Source organism: Lithobates pipiens, unplaced genomic scaffold, assembly GCF_037356315.1.
Source record: "Lithobates pipiens isolate NorthernLeopardFrog02 unplaced genomic scaffold, aLitPip1_a1.2 Scaffold_8, whole genome shotgun sequence".
Taxonomy (NCBI): Eukaryota; Metazoa; Chordata; class Amphibia; order Anura; family Ranidae; genus Lithobates; species Lithobates pipiens.
The window spans coordinates 330,574,021-330,589,926 of record NW_027507903.1 but is presented as its reverse complement, the minus strand read 5'-3'; the positions used below and the strand labels follow the sequence as shown (position 1 = coordinate 330,589,926).

At 45.5% G+C, this 15,906-nt stretch overlaps 1 protein-coding gene across 1 annotated transcript in view; it reads right to left on the bottom strand.

Moving 5' to 3' along the window:
* Positions 1-3,730: 3,730 nt before the first annotated feature.
* PRELID2 (PRELI domain containing 2) overlaps positions 3,731-15,906 on the bottom strand; it is a 180,910-nt gene continuing 168,734 nt past the window's right edge. The window contains exon 6 of the mRNA XM_077473019.1: positions 3,731-4,929. Coding sequence (XP_077329145.1) covers positions 4,873-4,929 — 57 coding nt within the window. The 3' untranslated portion in view covers positions 3,731-4,872. The remainder of the gene's footprint in view (positions 4,930-15,906) is intronic.

Genomic DNA, 15,906 nt, shown 5'->3' with positions numbered 1-15,906 from the left:
AAGTCGAAAAAAAGAGCCGCTTTAAACACCAACATGCACTGCTGCATTCCACCTCTGGGTTGACGGGCGTTCCAATAGCGGGAAATGGCTTGAACCGGGAGAGCCTGGACGTGATGTCAAAGGTCTTCAAGAAGCCGCGCTATTGATACACATGCCGACTCAGCGGTGAAGAGCGGCAGTCCATGTTGCTGTTTAGCATTGAACGGTCTTCTGGACAAAAAAGGTAGGCCGTTTGATGTGGTATATCTGGACTTTGCAAAAGCATTTGATACAGTCCCCAAAAACGCTTAATCTACAAGCTGAGGTCTGTAGGACCATAGGGTATGTACCTGGATAGAAAGCTGGCTATGGAGCATGTCCAAAGGGTGGGGATAAATAGCGTACTGTATACTCAGAATGGTCTAGAGTGGTTAGTGGGGTACTCCAAGGCTCTGTCCTGAGACCAATTCTGTTTTTTTTAATTTATAAATGATATAGAGGATGGGATAAATAGCTCACTCTAAGTGTTTGCTGACAACACAAAAATATGCAGGGCAATAACAGCAGGATATGGAAACTTTACAAGAGGACACTAAAAAATGTTGGGGGGTAAAAATATAAATGCAAGTTACTCTTTAGGGGGAGAATCCCTTGGGGATTCCAGGATGGAGAAGGATCTAAGGGTCCTAGTAGAAGACAGACGGAGCAATAGCAGTGTCAAGCTGGGGCTACCAAATCCAGCAGAATATTAGCATGCATTAAAAAGGGAATTTACCCCAGAGATAAGATGATTATTCTGCCACTTTATAAAACTCTGATTCAGCCGCATTTGGAGTATCCCATCCAGTTCTGGTCAACAATTCTCAGAAAGGATGTGCTGGAGAGAGTCCAGAGAAGGGCAACTAAATTAATATGGGGATTGGGGGGAACTCAATTATGAGGAAAGACTACATGTGGTAAATTTATTCTCCTTGAAGACACTTGAGAGGAGATGTGATTGCGACATACAAATATCAACGGTGGGTTTACTTCCTCTTTGATTCCCTACAAAGGTAAAGCATAATGGACTACTATGCATCGCATAGTAGTCCATTATGTGTCACTTACCTGACACAGGAGCCAGCGAAGTCATCGCTGTCCCCTGTAGTTCCGAGTGTCCATCTTCTTGGTGGGTCTCCGTGAGTCTCGCTGCTCCGGAGCTGTGATTCGCCAGAGCAGCGATGACGTCACTCCCGCGCATGCGCACGGGAGCCTACACTCGCGGCATATCACCGCGATCTGCGGCTTACCCAGTGTGCTTGCACGCCGCTGTCTACCGCGCATGCGCCATAGACAGCGGTGGCTGTCTTCAGGTAAATATCTCCTAAACCATATAGGTTTAGGAGATATTTCTTGGACCTACAGGGAAGCCTTAATCTAGGCTTACCTGTAGGTCAAAGTGGTTTGTAAGGGTTTACAACCACTTTAAGGGGGCATGGGCAATGATTTTTCTACACACACACCTACACAGTTTGAACTGGATGGAATGTTGTCTTTATTCAACCTTACCAACTATGTATGTACCGTATTTATCGGCGTATAACACGCACCCCAAATTTAGAAGGGAATTTAAAAGAAAAAAACTTTTAGGAGGGAAGTTTAAGGAATAAAAAAACTTACATTTAAATGCCCATCAATGCAGCCTTGTCAGTGTCATTTGCAGCCTTGCATTGCAGCCTTGTCAGTTGTTTGCAGCCTTGCATTGCAGCCTTGTCAGTGTCTTTGCCATTTAAAAATGGCGCCGCCGGGATACAGAGTGGATGTCCTGTGCATCTCGGTGGCGCTCTGTAGTTTTCAGCCGTACTTGGCCGTTCTCGGCTATTTTCGGCCACACTTGGCCGAAAATAGCCGAGAACGGCCGAAAATAAACGGAAGCTGCAGAGAACGACAGAAAGGGTTAGCAACAGCGGGGGGATCGGCGTATAACACACACCCCCGATTTCCCCCTGATTTTAGGGGGAAAAGGTGCGTGTTATACGCCGATAAATACGGTATGTAAATATGTAGAATTGCTGAATGTAGTAAGTTGCAGTCAAAGTGCACTTTACAATGAGAGTTTGCATATTTATAATAAAAATGAGAATTTTTATATAACATAAATATGTTGTGCAATGATTGTTTTTGTGATTTCCTGACATACTGGGGAGCAAATTAAGAATGGTGGACAACTTCCTTGTTGCAGTCAGAGCTAGTAGAGGAGATTTAAAGTGATATAGACTACTTTAAGATAATGATGCTCTGGTGATTGTGTTATCTATGTGGTGGAGGGAACAGAACATTGAGTTTGTGGATTTGTGGCACGAAGAGCACTTACAAAGGATATTATAAGGATTTATGGACACATTTGAAATGATTTACATTTACCTGTCCATTTGGAGGAAACCTTATTGTTGCATGAACACCTAAGGGATTTGAGTTTATTTACATTCATCAATACATTGAGTAAGCGTAGTGGGTTTGCACTATTGAGCTGCAGCTGAGAATAGGAGGGGATTTTCACATTATTGTATTGTGTCTGGGATTTATATAGATTTTATTTTACAGGTATTGGCAATTCCATTAGATATATTTAATACTGATTTATATTAAAACTTATTTTTTTTAGTTTCTTAGTGAATATAATTAAATCTGCATACACATACTATATCCCACCCCCATACCATATAGCAATAGGAGGATGTGGTGGAGAGGGGGGTGTCATTTACTACTGTGTATATGCCCACAAGTCACGATAGTTATATGGGCTGCACAGTTAAGAAAAAGGAGGCTATGAAAAGATTAAAAGGGAACTGCAATTGAGCATGCTCAATAGGGGACACCAAATGGTCTACATAATCTCTACCTGCAGTAGGGACACCGAAAAGATGGGAGGGACAGCTGAAGGCAGGATCAATGAGGGTATATTTCACACAAAACAAATGTGGCTTTGTGAGCATGAACACTGTTATATACCATGTAATGACAGTTTTTATAGTCTGCGTTTAATGACACTTTAAAAGTTATGTTAAGATTGTTAAAAGGTTGAGATAGGCTGCTCCAACTCTTCCCCTGTTTATCCAATGACTAATAAAAATGTTGTCCATGGCTTTACTTAAAATGTATATTCATAAAAAATTAAAGAGACTAGAAAATAAAAAAACAGAAAGTACTTGAGCAAGCATGCTCTTTGTGTTCCATTGACTAACAGTCTCACACAAGGTTCACAATCCTTCTACCATATCTATTAGCCCTTGTACACACGGTCGGACATTCCAACAACAAAATCCGTCGGATTTTGTCCAACGGATTTTGTCCGAAACCGGTTTTGCATACACACGGTCGGACAAAGTTGTCAGAAAATCCGATTGTACGTAACGTGATGACGTAATTTCGTTACAACAGGACTACGTTCAGGCTAGTAGCCAATAGCTTTGGTCTAGGAATTTGATCTGAGCATGCGTGGCACTTAGTCCGATTGGAATTCTCTACACACAATCGGACAAAGTCCGATCGGATCATGTTGTCGGAATATTTTATAGCCCAGCTCTAAAACATTGTCCATCGGATATTCCGATGGAAACAGTCCGATGGAACCCACACACAGTCGGATTATCTGACAACATTTTCCGTCGGAATGTCCGACCGTGTGTACAAGGGATTATTGTACATTTGTGGAAAAATTGAATTGAACTGGATTTTTCATGAACAACAATAAGAGAAGTGCTAATAGGGACCATTTAGATCTTTGTAGTTTATTCCATGGTTAACACACATTACATGTGTTGCGTTAAGACAGACATTTTATTTTTAAACTGGCTGCCAGAACAGACTACGTATCGGACATGCACTCCCCCAGACACTAGGGGGGTTATTTACAAAAGGCAAATCCACTTAACACTACAAGTGCACTGAAAGTGCACTTTCAAGTGCAGTTGCTGTAGATCTGAAGGAGACATGCAAGGAAAAAAAAAACAGCACTTTAGCTTGCACATGATTGAATGATAAAATCAGCAGAGCTTCCCCTCATTTCAGATCTTCCCCTCAGATCTACAGCAGCTACAATTCCAAGTGCACTTGTAGTGCAGAGAGGATTTATCTTTGGTAAATCAACCCTGGTGTAGTGCAAAGTGGATTTGTCTTTGGTAAAGCAACCTCAGTGTGTCATAAGAACAGGCAGCTGCACACACAGGCCGAATGCTAGCCAGTGCCTGTCGAACCAACTGCTTTCAGCTGATTTTCACCCCGTGTGTACCCAGCTTTAGTCTGCATATAATTTTTTTGCACAGTCTAAACATAAACAGGACTTTTTCAGTACAGCATAACAAGTAACCTTTGGTGAAGTTACTCTTTAATAAATGCTGAGTACATGCAACCTAATCCTATACTTTCATGTTTGTTCACCAAAGATGAAGTTGGCCTTTAAAATGCTCTGCTTAGGCTCCTAAAGAACCGGCCTTTTCCCCCAAATTTTACATCACTCATTTTGGAATGTGTAATAGTCACACAGTATTGGTATGAGGTTCCTCGTGTAAAAACAAAATACAGAACAGTGATAGAAGCATTGTGGAAAAACATGTCAGATTTTGCCTCCTGGACGGATCCATGTTATTGCATAGCTCTTGCAGTTTGTGCATCGATTTCCCCAATGGTAAGTGTAGGTGAATTTCTACTGCACTCTGAAGTCTTTACAGATGAACTCCTAAATAGCAGTTGGAAAGTTTGAGGTAAAAGAGCCATTAAAAACTGACAGATCACTTCTCAAGTGCTTTGGCAATGAAAACATTTGCAAATCTTTATAAAATACCATAGATAAAAAAAAGCCCAAATGATTTTATACTCCGTCATGTAATTCCACAAGGTGCTAACTGACCCTGGTTAGGAGAAAGGGCAACCATATCGTTCCTGAAGAATCATCTCCATGATGGAAATACTCTGTGAAGAAAGCACAACATGTTCGTATAGGTCATCAGTCACAGGATTAGAATGCATTCTCTACTAAATCCTTAAAGTAGACCAAAATCTAGCAACTAAAATCTCATAAGCTTTAAAGCCCACGTTTATACAAAAAAATAAAAGAAATCAACACAAGGGACAGTACTTACAATCAATGCCATGCGTCCCTTGTTCTTCTGCATACGCTGAAATCTTTCACCCAATCCCCCTTACTCCTGCCGCCATAATTTTCTAGTGTGGCGGGGGGGGTTAATAAAACCAAGGGAATATGCCTATCTTTTCTGGCCCCCTCCTCCACTTATAGAAACTGTACTATAGCTTCTATTAATGAAAAAAGATCTATGAGTGGAGGAGGCAGACATTTCATTCATCCACCCACTCTCTATTCATGGATAATTTTTCATCCATTTTAGCTTAGTACAGCTTCTATAGAGGCTTAAATTTATCACTCTAGCTGACTGCCTATGACAGGTCCTTTGCCTCTATTAACCTCCACCACACCAGAAGATTTTGGCAGTGAGGGTGAGGGTCGGTTGGTGGAAAATTTCAATTAAAGCAGCATTTCAACTAAAGCAGCAGCCATCAGCAAAAGGGTTACCTGGTATTGATTGTAAGTAATGTCCCTTATTTTTTGACTAAACGTTGCATTAAACGTTTTCCAATCCATAACTAAAACAATGCCTAGTGTTCTTGGCATGCAAAAAATAGGAAGCAGGAAAAAAAAAAAGGATATGGGATAGGAAAGATAAAAGGTTATAAAAAAAAAAAAAAAGGCAATAGTAATTTATGAAACAAAAACTATGACAATTGTATGCAGCTTAGATCTACTTCTTGAAAAAAAAAAAAAAAACAGTGTAAAACAGTTTTACAATATTACATTTTGTGTTGCTAGGTTTGTCTCTATGTGTACAGATTGTATTTCCATGATATTGTATGTGAACATATTAAAAGACTCCTGTCATTACAGAAATATGGTGGCTGCAATTGCGGAGTTCCCTCTGAACATGCCATCTGACCGTTAATTTGACCCATTGGCTTCAGGGCTTCTTGGGTAACTGTTCCGAAACATGTATGTTGATCAGGCAAGCCTGAGATTCTTATTTGCATACTTGATCCAGATCATCTAGAGCAGGGGTCCTCAAACTACAGACCGCGGGCCACATTCGGCCCGCCGAGGACATTTACCTGGCCCACCCCACCCAGGACCAGATTCCCGACAGGCCAGGCATTGGGGCGGGCCGGTTGTAACACAGCAGGAGACTGCTGTGTCATGGAGCTCACTGTTAAAAGTTTGGGCTCGCTGTGCTAAAAGTCCCGCCCTCTTCCTAGACCAGCTCATGTGATAGGCAGTGTTCTGTCTATCAAACGAGCTGGTCTAGGAGGAGGGCGGGACTTATCACAGCGTGCCCAAACTTTTCACAGTGAGCCGTGACACAGAAGCAGGAGATGCCCGATGTGCACACACACTGACTGGTGAGACATTGCTTGGCAAAGTAAGGCTGTGAGGGGGGCTTGCAATGATGGTGAGGCGGGCACTGATTGGGCTGCGACATTGACCATCTCATTAGCCAAAAGCAGGCCCATAGTTCCCACTGAAATACTGGTAAGTTGATTTAACTTTACTTGTTCTTTATGTTAAATATTGTATTTGCTCCCGTTATGTTTTTTCACTTCAAAATAAGATATGTACAGTGTGCATAGGAATTTGTTCAGTTTTTATTTTTTTAAACTATAGTCCAGCCCTCTAACGGTACAAGGGACAGTGAACTGACCCCCTGTTAAAAAAGTTTGAGGACCCCTGATCTAGGAGGGTCTGCATTTGCAGGAGAGGTCAGCAATGAAAACTTTATGGTAATTTAACCCATCCAAGGTTTTAATACTGCCCTGTTTTCAGCTTGCACAACTACATTATAATATTAATTATATATATATATATATATAGTTTAGACTCGTGAGCCATAGCCCTGCACTAGAATCTCCTAGAAACTGGTATACACATATCTAGGATTTCCCTCAAATGAAACGGATGTGGTAAATACTAAGGCAGTGAAACTGATCAAATCACCCGTGGAAAATAATGGGAAGCCTGAAAACATGACCTGTTGGGGCTCCTTGAGGACTGGAGTTGAGAAACACTGGTCTAGAGTCTATATTCCATGGAAAATCCATAGTGCCAAATTAGTTTAAAGCCCAAACCCAGCTTGGGCAAGTATAAAAAATGTTCAGTCCCCAGCATTTCATAAAAATAAAAACAGCAGCTCCAAATGCTATACTCATCTGATCTGAGGCACTGCTCCACGCAGGCCGACTTCTCTGACTTCCAGTAAATACTGCTTTTCCTGGGTTAAAGGGCTTGTAAACCCTTGTGTTTTTTCAGCTTAATGCATACTATGCATTAAGGTGAAAAAACTTCTGACAGTGACTGGCCCCCCAGCCCCCCTGTTTTACCTGAGCCGTTTGTTCCTTCGGCGGAGACGTGCTCACCTTCTCTGTCTGGGGTTCTCGGCTCTTGATTGGATAGATTGATAGCAGCACAGCCATTGGCTCCCACTGCTGTCAATCAAATCCAATGACGTGAGCGCTGGGTGTCAGGCCGAGTGCGGCATTCTGTGTCTATGCATGTAAATGCTGGACTTGGGAGTGTGCCCACAAGGTAACCCCCGGGGACCCTAGAAGACGAGGTTCGGAGCCACACTGTGCAAAACGAACTGCACAGTGGAGGTAAATGTTTTTTTAAGAAAAAAAAAACAAAAAGGTTTACAATCACTTTAAAATGTCAAGCATCATTTAACCCACTTCCTATGAACGCAGTGTACCAAGGCTCTGCCCTACCACCACCCTCAGCTCACAGGAGAATGCTGCATAACACCACATAATCACTCTACAAAATGTAGGATCTGCCCACTGCCAAAGGAAGAGAAATGCAAAGAAGACCTTGGACAACATCAAATACGACCTGAAAAAAGGACCTAAAAAAAAGGTTGGTATAGAGTTTTTTTTTTTTTTTTCTGGTAATGCAAATTGGGCTTTAATCCAATGTAAAACTTGCAATTGCATTGTTAAATATTTATTACTTTTTGCATAAAATTTTGCCTTACCTCTAAATTATGTATCTGAGCACAGTAAAGGACACAGACTGGATATTCATAGACCCTAGGTTATCTTCTAGTGACTGGACACTGGCAAAGCGTTTGAGAACAAGCCCCCTGGGAGACTACCCAATAATCCTAACCCACTTCCATGAATCCTTAGTTTTGTACATGGCATGTGTCCTGAATTTTACTCTAAAATATGACATTTAAAGGCAAGTCTAAAATAGGATTTTTGTACTCAACTGTACTCTCTGTAACTAAATGGGTTTGTTAGCCTGCCACTAGGAGAACTAGGCAAAATTGTAACAATACACAGAATTGTCAGTACCGCCCAGGGGACGGACCCTGTGCTAACAACCCTCCCTGCTGCCCCAGCACGTCAACAAGCAGTATAAAGGATTTTACGGCGAGTACAAAAATCCTATTTTCTCTTATATTCTCCGACCAACACAGCTCCTCTCTAAATAAATGGGACGTCCCCAAGCAGTGCCAAACGAGGGGTGGGAAAAAACAGCATTAAAACTTCATCCACCATGGCAAGTGGGAACTAGTGAAACTAAACCCACAAAAAATTAGCAGTGTACGGTAAAATACACCGCCATATAACCGGGTATCCTCAACAGGAGAGATCCCCAACACCGCAACCTTTTTGCGGAAGTAATGCAACAGTGCATTAACAAACAGTACTGCGTTTTTATCGAGAAACCAGGAAAAAAATCTCAATTGCAACTACAGGGCCGCCTGCAAAACTTTGCGCCCAAAACAGGCATCAGCCGATGCACTGACATCTACCTTGTAGAACTTGGTAAACGTATGGACAGACGACCAGGTCACCGCCTTACACACCTGAGCGACCGACGCTTGGTGTCGGAAGGCCCAAGACTTTCCGATTGCCCTTGTAGAGTGGGCTGTGATCCCCTTCAAGGCGTAGGTTTGTACTACAATCTGTCTGATCCACCTGGAAATGGTGGCAGACGAGACCGCCATACCCTTCTTTGGACCAGCCACCGAAACAAACAGCGAGTCTGACTTCCGAAAGGGAGCAGTGGCTGACAAATACACTTTTAGAGCCCTAACCACATCGAGAGCGTGAAGGGCCACCTCTTTGGGGTGCTTTGGTTTAGGACACAACAATGGTAATACAATGTTCTCATTGATATGAAAAGCCGAAACCACCTTCGGTAGACGCAACACCACCTTATTCCTGTGGATGACCAGATAAGGCGACTTGCAGGACAAGGCCGCCAATTTCGAAACCCTCCTGGCCGATGTGATGGCCACTAGAAAGACAACTTTCTGTGAAAGGGTCAACAAGGGAATCTCCCTGATATTCTCAAACGGTGGCTTCTGAAGCGCCGACAACACTAGGTTCAAATCCCACGGAGGTAACGGTGGACGCACCAGAGGGACTAAATGTCGTACCCCCTGAACAAAGGTACTCACTAATGAATGAGACGCCAGGCGTCGCTGAAAGAAAAACACAGCCAGAGCTGAAATTTGCCCCTTAATGGTGCTCAACGCCAACTTCTAGTCTACACCTTGCTGAAGAAACAGCAGGATCCTGGATATAGAAAAGGAGTGCGGATGCCACCCTTTCTCCTCACACATGGAGACATAGGCCTTCCAGGTACGATGGTATATCTTCCGTGAAGAAGATTTCCGTGCCCTCAACATAGTTGGAATCACCGAGTCCGACAGACCCCGGTTCCTCAGCACCTGACTCTCAATAGCCATGTCGTTAAAGCCGGTGATGGTAAAGCAGGGTGAAAGATTGGACCTTGAGACAGGAGGTCGTCTCGCAGCGGCTGTTGCCAGGGAGCGTCTGCCACCAGATGCACCAGGTCTGCGTACCAGGGCCGCTGAGGCCAATCTGGGGCCATCAGGATTACTGGAATCCCCTCGGCTTTCACTCTGCGCAGCAGGCGTGGCAACAGTTTTAGCGGGGGAAAAGCGTAGATAAGCTGGTAATGATCCCACGGAGCCACCAGCGCGTCTAACGCATCTGCCCACGGATCTCTTGTCCTGGACACGAATCTCGGCACCTTCTGATTGAGACGGGAGGCCAATAGATCCACATCTGGTGTGGCCCATTTCAGGCACAGCAGCCTGAATATCTCCGGATGCAATGCCCATTCTCCCGGGTCCAGCATCTGTCGACTCAGATAGTCCGCCTGCCAATTTTCCACCCCCGGGATGTAAATGGCCGACAGGGCCGGAACGTGTCGCTCTGCCCACCGAAGTATGTGAGCGACCTCCCGAGCAGATGCTGAGCCTCTTGTTCCCCCTTGGTGATTTATGTATGCCACAGCCGTGGTGTTGTCCGACTGTATACTGATTGGACGCCCTTGAAGACACATCGACCATGTGTGGAGGCACAGCCTGATCGCTCTCAATTCGAGCAGATTGATCGGCAACTTGGATTCTTCCGTCGACCAGAGGCCCTGAGCCGACTGAATCTCCATGACTCCACCCCAGCTAGATAGACTGGTGTCAGTAGTGATCACCTTCCATTTCAGAGGAAGGAACGATTTTCCGGACTGAATCACCGGGGACCTCAACCACCAGATCAGAGTCCCTGACTGGTTGGCTCACCTGGATCTGCCAATCCAGGGACAACTGAGATTTGTCCCATTTTATCAAAATCTCCTTCTGCAGGACTCTGGTGTGGAACTGGGCATAAGGTACTGCCTCGAAGGAGCCTACCATGAGTCCCAGTACTCGCATGCAAAAGCGGAGAGACAACCACTTGTGGTTCATCAGTAGTTTGACCACAGATCTGAGAGAGTCTGCAATTTGTCTGAAGGGAGAAAGACTCTCGCATCCCTGGAGTCCAATAGCAAACCTAGGTAATCCAGGCGCTGGGTCGGTACAATCACCAACTTCTTTAGGTTCAACATCCACCCAAATTCTTGCAGGGTCTGGATGGTGATTTCCACATCCTCCTCTAATTCTGAGGCAGACGATGCTCTCAGGAGGAGATCGTCCAAGTAACCCACGATCACGAACCCGCGTTGTCGCAGCAACGCTAATACTGGAGCCTGTACTTTGGTAAAGACTCGGGGGGCTGATGCCAGGCCAAAAGGAAGAGAGACAAATTGGTAGTGGGCTTCCCCGACTGCCAAACGCAGAAATTGTTGATGCCGAAGGCATATGGGTATGTGCAGGTACGCATCCTGGATGTCCAAGGATGCCAGGGAGTCCCCTAGATGGAGTGCAGAAACTACAGAGCGAACTGATTCCATTCTGAACCTCTGCACTTTTACAAAGTGATTGAGGGCTTTTAAGCCAAAGATCGGACGAACTCCTTCCTTCTTGGGAACCACAAACAGATTTGAGTAGAACCACTGGAAGTGTTCCGATTCCAGAACTGGTACAATCACCCCCTGATTCAGCAAGTCCCTCACCGCCCCTAATAGGGCCTCCCGGTGAACCGGGGATACGGGTATGCTGGAGGGGAAGAATCTGTTTGACGGTCAAGAGAGAAACTCCATCTTGTAGCCTGTGGAAATCAGGTCGCAGACCCATTGGTCGGATAACTGGGAGGACCACCGGGCTGTAAACTCCTGAAGGCGACCCCCCATCCGAGATGTGGATGGGGGCAAACCTTCAAGCGGTAGCATCCTTGTTCACAGGCTTGTTAGCCTTGCAGTTCCAGGGATGTTTTTGACCGTCCGTGGGCGCCCTGTCGGGCAGGGGACGTTTTGTCAAAGCACTGGGCGGACGAAAAAGCCGATTGTGAGCGGCAAAAAGAGGGCCCTTGCCTGCGTCGTGGCTCCTTAGCCTTCCTGGCCTGTGGGGGTAGTGTACTCTTACCACTAGTGGCATTTATAATAATGTCATCCAACGAGGCTCCAAAGAGACGGTCGCCAGGGAAGGGAAGATCCGTCAGGGCTTTCTTGGATGCCTGGTCAGCAGACCAGCATTTTAGCCAAATCAGGCGCCTCAGCACCACAGCTGACGCTGAAGCCCTGGATAACAGAGGGAGAGTATCCAGGGGCACGTCACAAACGTACTTCAGGCCTTGCACTAGTTGGTCTGCTAGTTCCACGCAGACAGGGAAGGCCTGTTACTCTCCCAATTCACGGTGCAAAAGTTTTGCCCACTCAGTCAGTGTCTGCGACAGCAGTGCGGATGCCAGTACAGGTCGCACGGCTGACCCCACAACCAGAAACAAGGAACGAGCCACCGCCTCGGCCTTCCTGTCTGTGGGATCCTTGAATGCAGGAGTCCCCTCAACCGGGATCGTGATTACTTTATTTAACCTGGATACTGGGGGGTCCACGACCGGAGGAGCCGACCATTTCTTGAGAAGGCTTTCCTCAAAGGGGTAACACACCGCCATGTTTTTGGGGACCAAAAAGGTCCTTTGCGGCCGACCCCATTCCCTGTAGATGAACTTGTCAAAACAGGTCAAATACGGGAACACCTTAGGTGAACGTGCTGGCTTGCGGGACCCAAAAGGGACAGATAAATCAGCAGAGGAGTCCGCTGGCTCCTGGATCTTCAGGGTATCACGCACAGCTGTGATAAGTGCTCCAACCAGCGCCTTGTTGCGCCCAGACCCGGAATCATCCTCGCTGCCCGACTGGTCCTGGTCAGCCTCGAGGTCAGAGCAGGGGTCACCAGCCGCAGCAGGGCCAGAGTCTGCATCAGAGCTCTCCCCAGAGGACGGGGGGGGGGGGGGACAGGGGCCTTTTGGTGCGCACCTTTCCTTCCACGCACCACCTCTATTTTTGCAACAAATTAGTTAAGGACCGCCGCCAGGGTGTCCATAGGCACAGCGCTATCCACAGGTGATCCGGTTGCAATAGCCTGGATTTCAGGGAAATTAACAGCAGTTTCTGAAGCCATGCTGACCCTACCCTGTCTGCCACCTAAAAGGGGACTTAGAACAGTGAAGGTCCCACCCTCCTGCTGCCGCTGTCTGGGGGGGTGGTCGGGTTCCTAGCGCCAGACTCACCCCCCTGGGGCATTCTGTGATGGTTACTAGCCGTGCCTGTAGTCCCCAGGAGGTTACCCAAGTGCAGAGTGAAGAAGCTGTGTCGGCAGCAGCTGTAGAAAAGAGCGGTGAAACGATCTGCAGAGCTTGCACCAGCATTCAGGGAATGGCCATCCAGCGTCCTGTATACACGGGGGACACAGGAAACAGCGTGTTAGCACATGGCATGCTGTCACAAGAGAGCTGAGTTGAAAAGAGCGCTCAAAAAAATGGCCGCCAATGATCTTAATAGGAAATCTCCCAGAAAATGGCCGCTGAAGCTCACGAGGGGAACCTGCTCTGCCTTCAGCCAAAATGGCCGCCGGACATCGCCATGCGGTGACAAGAGAAACCACAGAACAGTGCTGCCTCCAACCAGCTAAAATACCTCCACAGACACCTTCTGGGACCCCCCACACCAGGACCAGGACCATTGCTAGCTGCACAGACCCCCTACAGGTGAGAGACCCAGCAGACCCCAATACACCCACCGCCAGCAGCACATGCAGCCGCCCCCCGGGGGGGGAGAGGGAACATAGGGACGTGGTAGAGAAGAGAAGGAGGTGAGGTGGCCCCCAAATCGACCTCCCAGGGAATGCCCAGCTACTCAACCCCCGAAGCAGGGAGAGCCGTACTTACCAGTCCTGAAGAGCTGGGAGACATTCAATCACAGACCCACTCCTGCGCAGTTACAGGGTGGCTGCTGGCCTCAGTATACTGTGATCCAGACATCAGTAGTATGGTCATATGTATACCCCGGAGCATTGAAGCTCACCGACCACCTCTGGAGCTGAGGTATGTCGTGGCCTGCCGAGCCTTAGCTGCGACCTGCACACGTTCGATGGCCGGACTGGGGGGACTACAAGGATAACTCAACCAGCCTGTCACCCAGCCGGCAGTTGATAGAAGATCACAGGATCTTTTATCTTGCGCAAAAGTATAAATCCTGCATCAAAAAAATTGACCAAAGGGCCCGCAGGGTTCCTAGGTCATTCTCCTTCAGTAGGCAAAATAAAACTGAGACTGCTGGGGTAGCAGGGAGGGTTGTTAGCACAGGGTCCGCCCCCTAGGCGGTACTGACAATTCTGTGTATTGTGTTACAATTTTGCCTAATTTGCCTAGTGGCAGGCTAACAAACCCATTTAGTTACAGAAAGGAGCTGTGTCGGTCGGTGAATATAAGAGAAATTCTTTTTAACTAAATCATAAAAAACAGGACAAAGGCTGGAAATTCATAGATACTGGGAAGTCCCCAAGCGATGAATAAAAAAATTATGGGCAACAGAAATGAATTGTGCCAACAGGCTCAACATTAGAGTGCTGCTGCAAGAAGGTAGAAACGGTGGAGCTATAGAAAGATCTGGCATGTTTAGCTCTGGACAGTGATGGCTGTATTACAGCCATTACTTGTCTGAGAAATTAGTTGCAGAAAAGTGTGCCTTTGTCAGGTGGACTGCCTGTTGTGTGCCTGAGATAGAGTTAGAATTGGATTCAGAGAATGGTGTTACAAAGTTCCAGTGTAAGGGAAGTATGCACGTGTTGTGCAGTCCTTACAGCAGTTTGTCTGTGCTTTTGCCTGGTTTCCAAGATTGCTATGGGTGGGTGTATTCTTCTGTGGTATGCCCATAGAGTAGGGTGCAGAAATGGGGTAAATGCATCAGAAAAGAAATACACAGCAATCTGGCCAGTAGTTGCCCTATAACAATTTTCTTGGCAAAAAAGGGTGGGAGGAAGCTCCCGAGTACCTTAAAAAGGGTCCTAGGTGGGAGTTGGGGTAAAGTGTGTGGCCTGTGGTGTGCTGTAACACCCAACTATTCACCTATAACCAAGCTGTCGTGTGGTTGAATTTTATTGCCAAGTTTGACAAGTTTCAAACACCGTCCCGGTTTCCTGATAGTTATAACAAATGATTACAAACAAACAAACGATTACTGATCTGAGCACCCATGCTTAAAACAACATTACAGGCCACCTCTTCAGTGCGGGGTCTGGGTAAGGCTCCCTGGTTTAACCAAGGTTGCACCAATCCAGATGCACAGCTTCTATTGTGTTATAAGGAAACGGTGAAGAGTTACTTGAAGAATTCAAAGTTAAAATTTTAAACTATTTAAGCTAAAAGTGATCTCTTCGTAAGATAGAAAAAGGTCCATCACCTTAGAACACTATAAAAAAAAAAAAACTGAGGACTCACAGAGCAGGGGAGCATTATAGGGGGATACCCAGGAAGCTTGTTCTCATAAGCTTTGCCAGTGTCCAATCATCTGAAGGTACCAGCCTATAACACAGGGTTTGTGAATATCCAGCCTGTGCCCTGTACTGTTTGATTAAGTTAGTATTTTTGATATGTCAAATTTCAATTATATTCGGAAACAGCACAAAATATGCTGTTCTAGAGCATTCTGCAGCATTCAGCTACTAGGAAATAGAAAAGCTATAACTAGCAGTGAAAGCAATAACAGAAACTTACTTAAATATATCAAAGAATTGGATTATAATCAACATATAATGTTCTAAAAAAAAAAGAATTCACAACAGGTTGATCTGAGCAGCAGGATATCACGTTTTAAGCATTTAATTGGCAATACTTGCGCTGTGATGCTTGTAAGTACACGGATACAAGACCACTTTTTACCTAGCCATTAAGCTTCCCACGTTTGCAGATAAAGCTTGAAAAGGCCTGTGTGATTGACAGCCATCACCATAGCATTCATTTGCAGAGAGAATAATAGCCGCTTAATATTCAGTAGAAATACTTTATTTTTTTTTGCATTATTACTACATTAGTATGACATCTTTTAACTGGATCTAAATGCTTAAAAAAGAGCATTCATTTCTATTATTTTTACAAAATTTTATATAAAGGATCTTTAAAGCTATTCTTCATAAC